At 41.4% G+C, this 9420-nt stretch overlaps 1 protein-coding gene across 2 annotated transcripts; it reads right to left on the bottom strand.

Annotated features, from left to right (window-relative positions):
* Positions 1–2072: 2072 nt before the first annotated feature.
* On the bottom strand, positions 2073–8901 carry AEN (apoptosis enhancing nuclease). 2 transcript variants are annotated; one of them, XM_081337395.1, is made up of 4 exons: positions 8876–8901; positions 5663–6383; positions 4727–4927; positions 2073–4303 (listed from the first exon to the last, which is right to left on the bottom strand). In XM_081337395.1, the coding sequence occupies exons 2-4, from the start codon at positions 6380–6382 to the stop codon at positions 4100–4102; spliced, it is 1125 nt and encodes a 374-aa protein (XP_081193521.1). In that variant the 5' UTR covers position 6383; positions 8876–8901; the 3' UTR covers positions 2073–4099. The 2 variants fall into 2 exon arrangements, with proteins under 2 accessions (XP_081193521.1, XP_081193520.1); XM_081337394.1 differs by lacking the exon at positions 8876–8901 and adding an exon at positions 7567–7705.
* Positions 8902–9420: the final 519 nt, after the last annotated feature.

Genomic DNA, 9420 nt, shown 5'->3' with positions numbered 1-9420 from the left:
AACTCCAGAGTTGGGGTGTTGCATATCATGGGGCAGGAAAGCTGGAGGTAACGAAGAAGATCCGGAGACTTCCTTCCTAGTTAGATGTATTATTGATTTGTTTATATGTCATGTTTCTGAACTGCTCATTCCTTCAAAGAGGGGCCTTGGGTGGTGCTCAACAAGACATGAGAATATTAAAAAACAAATACAGATATTCCTCGACCTACAACAGTTTGTTGAGTGAGCAGTTCGAAAGCACGTAAAAATGCAAGTAGAAAAATAGGGACTTTGGTGGGAAGGTAACAGCGTTCCGTGCGCCTTTGGTGTCTAGTCATGCTGGCCACATGACCACGGAGACGTCATATATATATAATCAAGCCCCACGGCTTCATGTTCCTTGGGGCTCCTCACACAATGCTGTGTTTTAATCCTTTTTTTGGAAGACCAGGAGAGTGTGGGACGGCTTCACCACTGCTCATATCACTTCTTTGTACCACTCCTACATTAAAAACCTCTGTAATATCACACTATTCGGAATTTGGGCCCGTTTTTGTCAATTCAGATGTAGGACCTCTGGAACCAGTGACCCACATTTGTAATTCAAATTGTTGAGCCCTGCAATGTTGGGATGAGGAGAGGTCATTTTCCTATTGGCGAGAACCCGTTTCATCCTTGTCCCAAAGATGCTTTTTCAAATGGCAACTGGACTTCCTTTGTTTTTCCTTGAAGGCGTTTCACTTCTCATCCAAGAAACTTCTTTGGTTCTGAAGAATGGTGAAGAATTCAGTCTGCCCAGTTGCCTTTTGAAAAAGCATCTTTTGGACACTCGTGACCTGGATGACTGAGAATCCCCAAAGACAGATACCCATTTCAACCTTGCTCTGACTGCCCTCTCGGCACAGAATTTAACTCATTGTCAGGACCCACCTCAATCCACATCTTAGGAAATAAGAACTCTTGGATGCAAGTTTAGTCCAAAAGGAAAATGTTTACTAGGATGGAATCGATTGTGGGAATACAAGACGGAATCTGAGAAAAGTCACATTTCAATCCTATATAAACCATTCCCATTCCAGCCCCTCCCCTCATCCATTTGGTCAGGCTGTTGTCAGTTGCTAGGTGTCAGGTCCTTCCATGGGAAAGGGAACTCTCCTTGGTTTTATGGTTATTGCTTTCCTTTTCAGTTGTAAATGAAGATACAATCCAGACCTGTCTGTCCCCCCTCCCTTCCCCAGTAAAACATCCCCTGTTGTTTGAAAATCGCTTTAGTAACCATCCTCTCCCCCCCTCCTCGGAGAGATGGCAGAATCCCCAGAAATAGCACGTTGTTCTACCTATACAATTATGAAATGTGATATAAATGGATTCTGACACTCATCTGAACTTCCCATTCACATTTCCCCAGGCTCTTTTAAGGACAAGGATGCTCCCTTTTCAACTAATGACCCCTCATCATGAATTAAGGAAGTTGAAGGACAGGAGAAGACTGGTCTTAATTTTTTCGTGCACATCTTTTGGGGAGTAGGAGGGAGAACTTATAAAACTTGGTATCGTTCTGTGTTGAGGCTGGCAATAATGAAGGCGACATAGGTCAGCTTGGAACTAGTCGAGGTTTGAGCCCATAGTGGTCTTGAGGTACCTCTTTATTATGACCAACACAGATTTGGCTGATGGTTAAATCCCTTAGACTGCTGCAGTTGTGTCTGGAAAATCTGAATATCTTGTTTCTCAAAGCCCAGAAAGTCAAAGGGAAAATAAATGTATTTGTGAATTGTATAAAGCTTTTTTCCCCTTTAATTGGAAATCTAGTGATTAAATGAGCCACATCTTTAGAATGAAGCTTCTTGGTGACATTTCAACAAATCTCTCTGTGGCTTGCCCCAAAGAGTGTTTCAATCTTCTAAGGGAAGACCATCAACATTTGTAAAATAGTGCTAGAGAAAGGTTGGAAAGGGGAAAAACAAAAAAAACCGGAGCTGCTTGGTGAGAAAGAGGAAAGATTTTCTGCCGTCTTGGTTCCTAACTTGCTGGAGATTTTTTTTTCTTCTTCTTTTCATCAGGAAGACATTGCATTGTCAAGCTGACTGCCTTTATTTTTTTGATGCAAACAGAAATACCTTTATTTATTCATTACACAATATTATACAGGCCATTATACATATGAATAAAATATGCAATGTTTAGTATTAGTATTCTTCATGTCAGGAGTTGGAAACCTTTGGATCTTCTGGATATTTTTTTTAACCAGAGTTCTAGATATCTCAGGAAGACCACGGAGGCCTTCCCCCCCACCCCCCACTCTATGAATTAAGGCCTGGGTTTAGTTTACACAAACTTAAGGAAAGGAAGCAGGCTTATTTGTGCACTCCATAAGTTCAGATTCCAGCTGGCAGAAGCTTATGGACGAATCTTTCATGCATAAAAAGATACAGATACCAAAGAAAACATTCAACTCAATACATCAAGATGGTTTTTTTAAAAAAAATTAAGGCAGTTAAAGCAGTGTTAATCCACATACCAGCATTTGAAGTAAACAGGAAGAATGGGAAATTTTGGGCAGAATGCAAAGAAATATTCCCCGTGGAGTACTTTGTAAAACAATGGCATTCTTTCGAGAAATTGTGTATCCTCCCTGCCCCACCCCAAACTACAAAGCAGCCAGTGGTTTTGCTGAGAATTCTCTGATGTGCATGCAGTGTATGTGAAAAAAAAACATCAATTGCTACAGTGCAATTTAATTTAAAGGTGCCATAGGCGCATGAAAGAAATTTAACTAGTCGCCAATCCAGCTTCAGGTAGAAAAACCACACCAAGACAGCACATGCACGCACGCGCGCGCAGGCGAACACACACACACACGGGCGGGCACCCCCCCTCCAAATGAATTATCAACCCTCAGAAGTTCCAGGCAATATCTCCAAACATGTGGGATGCTGGGTTTCCCATTTCTAAACAAAGAGAACTTTGACTCAATCTGAAGGCACCAGAGACTTTTGGGTGAGCTTTTCCATTTGAACACCAAGTCATGAGCAACTGTGAAACAATGAAGGTGACTCTGCTCTAACTTCAGATTTCAGATAGGAGAACAGTATGATTGAACAAGAGAGGAACTTTTCACGTTCAATGCTTAACTCACACTTGTTTTAAGAGATGGCTAATTCCTACTTCTGTTTAATATTCTGGAAAGCCTAGTTTAGCTTTGATCATCTGTGGGGTTCCTCCCTGCTTCTTTTGTGTGTGTGTGTGTGTGTGTGTGTGTGTGTTCAGCATCATAATCCTTCAACTGGAATTTGCAACAACTCAAGAGTTCTATTATTCCAGGCAGAAAGCTGGAATTTGCTGCAGAAAGATATCAAATGTTTCGCATAAGTGGTCCCAAGCTCCCTTTGGATGTAGTCATCAACAGGGAAACTTTTGAAATATGCAAATCAGCCTATCACTAACACAATTAGGGATAAAAAACCTTTTTTTTTTGGCAGCTATTATCCCAGCAGGAAACGTTACTGAATGTAACCACGACCCATTGGTTCTGGTTACATTTCAGCATATGAATGCATTCCTAGGTGGTTTACACAGAAGAAAAAAATACTACATAAATCAATTGCAGTGTTTTACACACACACACACACACACACAAAGTAGACTCCACAGCATTAAGATTGGATACGCATCATCTTTTTTTCCCCCCACTCAGCATTATAATGAGACAGTAAATCCAAAATTAGGCCTGGAGTAAAAGGAAAGAAACTCAATCAGCTTGAAAAGGATCCCTCCCCTCCAGGTCTAGGCTGATTCAGCAGTTTACTCATAGTCACTCATTCAGCAAAAAAAGAATTGAGAACGCAGCTTTCTGAAAAAGAAATGGATCAGCTTTTCTCCCTCAACATTCAAAGGCTTAAAGCTGGAGTTTGTTTCGGCACAGCGCTCAAAGGTTCACAACTGAAAAAGCTTATTTGGGCTCAAGGTTTTCTTTGGCATCTATACCCTTTGAGGAAAACAAATCTAAATAATACTGCTTCGATGATGCTGAAAGACACAAACCCTCACGTTTAACCACACTCTCTCTTCAGAAGGGCCTGGTTAATTTCTTTACCATTTCTTTCTAAAACCCCAACCTTCATTTGCAATCTACGTCAAGGTCCTTGGGCCAATACTGATCATCCATGTAGCAACTATTATCCGTATCGCTGTCCAGGGTGCTGTCTGAAAGGCTTGTGGGATGACGCGGAGTCAGTAGTCCCTCCCATTGAAACTCTACCAATCTGTAAAGTTCCATAGAAGCTTGAGCATCTTCCACAGATGAATGCCCATGTTTGCCAACCTGGGGGGAAAAAAAGCCACAGAACATTACAAGTAAATCCTCGTTTACTGACCGTTCAAAGTTACAATGGCATTGGAAACAAAATAAGGCTTTGGAGCAAAAATTAGCCTTAGCAACTCATCCGCCCAAACACATCGCTGCTGGGTGATGAGAGATTTTATCATATTTTATTTTATATATACATTTGCTAAACCCCAAAAGGGTGACTGGGTGATCATGGCGCATAATTACGTTCATTAGGAACCAAAGATGCACTACAGGATATTTAAGGATCTCAAGGAATATCCTTGAACTGCAAAAAAAAAACCCTCCTCCCATCAAATTAACAATGTTATCAGATGTAAGGCAACCAAATGATGCTAGGGTTTCGCGGCATAATTCTGCTTTTCAGCGCTCTTGAGGAAATGAAAGACGCCGAGTTACCTGAATGTTTTTGTGCAGTAGCTGATCGGCTAGGTTCTTGAGAGACATGGTTGGCTTCAGAGTTGATGCCACTTTCTTCTTCAACAGAGGACACTGGCTTGTATCGCGCCTCCAGGCCCGGGGGTGAAAGTATTTCAAGGCCCGGAAATCATTGTGGAGAGCATGGCCCACAACTATTTTATCCTTCAAGATCTGTATGATCTAGAAAGTTGAAAAAGGTTAATTAGCCACAGCCTTCGGGAAAGGACGATAACAAGCAGACCAAGATCTCTCTCTCCCTATCTATCTCTATTATTCTTATCTTAATCATTTCTATCATTTCTATCAATCTATTATTTCTATTATATCCATTTCTATTATTTTTATCTATTATTTCTATTATATCCATCATTTCTATCTCATTTCTACTATTTCTATTTCTCTCATCTATCTTTTCTATCACTTCTATATCTATCTGTCTCTTCTATTGATATCTATATTCATCCATCCATCTGCTCAACCACTCACCGTTTGTCTTTTCCCCCCCAATTAATCTAGATATTTGAAAATTTGTAGGAACACTTAGGGAAATTTTTTAAAAACCACATCTAATTTCTGAACTAGCCAGAGTACAGCTTAAATAGCTCCTTCCAACTTTATAGTGCTATGACTATGGATTTAGATTTAGATTTACTCTTGGGGCTTGAATTTAATTTGTTTTATTTGTTTTTAATTTTTTGTATTCATGGTTTTAACTGCCCTGTAAACCGCCCCGAGTCCTACGGGAATAGGGCAGTATACAAATCCAATAAAATAAAATAAATAAAATAAAAGCATTGTTGCTTGCCTACCATTCTGCACTTTATTGAAGATTCCGGTTGAATCATTATTACGTATCTCTCAACCCCTCACATTGTATGGATGGAGCCTACTCCTAACTTAATCCCTTTTGCTTACCTCACGCTGCGCAATCCTGAAAGGAATTGCTTTTCTCATGTGCTTCAGGGTGATGCCACTCCAGCGAGTCCTGTAATCTACAATTGGATATTCTGGAAGAATGTATTTGTCATAAATCACATCACCATCATAGCTCACCACCGTACAGCGTGCCAACTCGCTCGTCTTTCCAGAAGGACCCGTGCCTACCATTTCACAGTCAATGGCCACACGCTTCACAGGTTTCTGAGGCGTCTGATGCAGGAAGGAGCTAGGCCTTTTTTCTGAGATGTTGGGGCAGGCTAGCAGGTTCTGAAGACCTTGGGAAGAGGATGGCCGCCTGGCTAGTTCCTCAGAGGAAATGGACACGGCTTCTCCAAATGTGGAAGGATTCTCCTGAGTTGTCATCACATGCTTCTGAAGAAACTGGCAACTTCTGTTTTCCCAGAACACTTCAGAGACCTCTCTGGTCCTCACGAGGTCTGTCTCCTTTGTTCTGGCTGCCAGGTGTCCACTCTGCTCCAGTGCTCTGCGCATCATGTAGCGCTGGTGCCTCTGGCTTTTCTTTTTTTTCTGAATGCCAGCTTTGTCATCCGAACAAAGCTGATTGAGATTATGGCTTAGATCCGTTCTGGTATAGGGGCGTTTGACAAGCGGGACATTCATCTTCCCCAGGCTATCTACCTGGTTGATCTTTGTTGGGCTTATCACCCCTGGCACAAGTTTGGTGCTAGAAGACATTCTACCAAAAAAAAAATGTGAATAATGTGAATTGAGACAAGTCTCTGGTCTGAGAATAAGAAACTCGATGGATAGGGAAAAAAAGTTTTATCTGCAAACGGAAAAACAGTATTCAACTTTTCTATCGGGTATGAAGCAGTGTGTCAAAATTAGGAAGCCATGACTGTCCATACAACTTATTTAACCATTTCTGTTAATGGCCTAGCTGTTAAAAGCCACAGTATCGTAAGTTGTTAATGCTAGTTTGGATTTTTTGTGGTTTATGCAGAACAGTTCTAGTCTGTTTAATTAGCTTATAATTCATTGCAATATGAGACTCCAGGAAATTGATTTATTCAAGTACTAGGCAGCCTTAAATAAGTAAAAATCTCCATAGTGACGAGAATAGTAATAATAATTTTCCAGCTTCCAGAGACCAGAAAAGAACATAAATGCACCTCCCAAGAGAAACACTCTATAAAGCCTTAGGTAAAGCTCAATTTGTAGGCGATGACAACTGCTACCTCCTAAGAGAAATGGCCTGTAATGCATGATAAACACTGCACTTAAAATATTAGAAGGAAAAAGAAGCAACTGTTAACACTCAAGACCTGCATCATCTTGTATGACTTCAAAACAAGATCTATAAAGTATAAAAAGCTTGTTGACACTTATCAGCCAGAATTCAGCTACAATTAAAGTAAGTTACAAACCAACATGACATAAGGTAAAGGTAAAGGTTCCCCCACACATGTGTGCTAGTCGTTTCCGACTCTAGGGGCCGGTGCTCATCTCCATTTCAAAGCCGAAGAGCCAGCGCTTGTCCGAGGACGTCTCCGTGGTCATGTGGCCGGCATGACTAGACGCCAAAGGCGCACGGAACGCTGTTACCTTCCCACCGGAGTGGTCCCTATTTTTCTACTTGCATTTTTACGTGCTTTCGAACTGCTAGGTTGGCAGAAGCTGGGACGAGTAACAGGCACTCACTCTGTTACGCGGCACTCGGGATTCGACCCGCCAAACTGCCGACCTTCTGATCGACAAGCTCAGCGTCCTAACCCACTGAGCCACTGCGTCCCTTAACATGACATACTTAGGCCCAAAATTTACATGGCAATTTTGGACCATTTAGCAAACAACAAAGAAACATTCCTATCGCGTGCTGTTCTCTCTTTTTAAAGGACATAAGAAATAGTATTTCTCACCCTCGGCAACTTTTAAGATGTGTGGATTTCAATTCCCAGATACAATTTTCCTGTTGAGGAATTCTGAGAACATCTTAGGAAGCTTGAGAACCATTCCGTAGCCAGGTCTCACCTTTCGTCTCTTCTCCCAAAGATGCTTTTTCAAGAGGCAACTGGGTTTTGTTTTTCTTTGAAGATGTTTCACTTGTCATCCAAGAAGCTTCCTAAATCTTCAAAGAAAAACATGAAAGTCCAGTTGCCTCATGAAAAAGCATCTTTGGGGTACCTATGACCTGAATGACTGAGAATCTCCATAGACTTTCATCTCTTCTTACGTTTCCCATCTCCTATCACCATGATCCTATAGGCCACAACCCAGGATTTACAGACAATGGATGGGCTTTACAGAAATTAAGCCCCAGTCGCCCAAACCAGGTTATGGCTTACCTGGAACCCACTTCTAGACTTTGTGCTTGAGGTGGGGAAAAAATGAAACTTTGATTTTGGGTTTTACCAATTAGATTTGTTGTTATAGAAAAGGCTAGTTTATACTATTATGTTAAAGTAAAAAAGTTGAGGTTTGATATTACTATTGTATTCCACTGCCGCAGAGGGAGTTGGAAGTCAACACATTTTTCCCCTTTTCTCTCTTCTTTTCTACGCTTCTCCTCCCCCCCTTTCTTTCCTACTATTTCCTTTAGAATTTTATATTATAAATTATTTTTTAAAAAACAAACCCTGTAAACCAGGAAGTAGAACGGAGGAGCTTTCCAGAACCTGCTAAGAAGAGAGCTAATAAAGGCTCGAAACGAAAGATGTGAGCCAGTTAGACTAGACTATCTTTATTGTCGTTGTGTAACAACTCAAAAACGAAATGAAGGATTCATAATGTGAATTGAGCAGTCTCTGGTCTGAAAAAAAAAAAGAAAGTCGATGGATAGAAGAAAAAAAAAAGGCGTTTTATCTGCAAGCGGAAAAACAGTATTCCAACTTTTTTTTTAAAGTAGGAAGCCATGACTGTTCATACAACTTATTTAACCATTTCAATTAATGACCTAGCTCAGGGGTAGGCAACCTCGGCTCTTTTATGACTCATGGACTTCAACTCCCAGAATTCCTGAGACAGCATAGCTGGCTCAGGAATTCTGGGAGTTGAAGTCCATGAGTCATAAAAGAGCCGAGGTTGCCTACCCCTGACCTAGCTGTTAAAAAGCCACAGGGTCCTTCCTCCTCCCTTATTTGAGGGATCCCCCTTTCCTACCCACAGCCCCACGGCAAATTCCCCACGTTCTCCCAAACCCAACTATTCCTGACTCGCATTTAACCTTACCCGGCTGCAGCCGGCTTCGCACGTGTCATTCCCGGAAGCGGGAAAAAAAAACCCAACCTCTCCTTATCCGGGCCTGTCCGGCGTGCCGGCCACGCCCTCTCCTACTTGATTGGCTGCCTTGGCAAAAGAGAGGCGGAGTTTAGCGGCATACTACTAAATCGGGTCTCCGGTGGACTTTTTTTTTTTTAAATACATACTCTTGCTCGCGCATGCTCACACGGGAATGTCCCGTTCATTGACTGGGGGTTTGGGGGGCGAAGCGCGGTTGTGGGTTTTAATTTTGCAACTTTTTTTTTTTGCTTTTTTTTTTTTGCAGCTCTACTGCCACGTGGCTCACCCCCTCCCCCTCCCTCCCCCCTTGCGAGGTTGTGGTTTTAATCTTACAACTTTTGTGGGTTTGTTTTTTTTTGCAGCTTTACTGCAACGTGGCTCAGCCCTTGCGACGCTGGATAAGGACGGTGAGACTGCAAAAAATAAAATAAAATAAAATAAAATAAAATAAAATAAAATAAAATAAAATAAAATAAAATAAAATAAAATAAGCA

The sequence above is a fragment of the Vipera berus genome (assembly GCF_964194415.1).
Source record: "Vipera berus genome assembly, chromosome: 12".
NCBI classification, from domain to species: Eukaryota; Metazoa; Chordata; class Lepidosauria; order Squamata; family Viperidae; genus Vipera; species Vipera berus.
Note: the sequence above shows the minus strand (reverse complement) of the source record. Positions and strands in the feature narration are given on the sequence as shown.

Coding starts and splice junctions, on each gene's coding strand:
- AEN (XM_081337395.1), bottom strand. CDS start 6,382: ATGTCTTCTAGCACCAAACTTGTGCCAGGGGTGATAAGCCCAACAAAG. Junction 4,928..5,662: donor TCAGGATTGCGCAGCGTGAG/GTAAGCAAAAGG, acceptor TCAACTTTCTAG/ATCATACAGATCTTGAAGGA. Junction 4,304..4,726: donor TACTGCACAAAAACATTCAG/GTAACTCGGCGT, acceptor TTTTCCCCCCAG/GTTGGCAAACATGGGCATTC.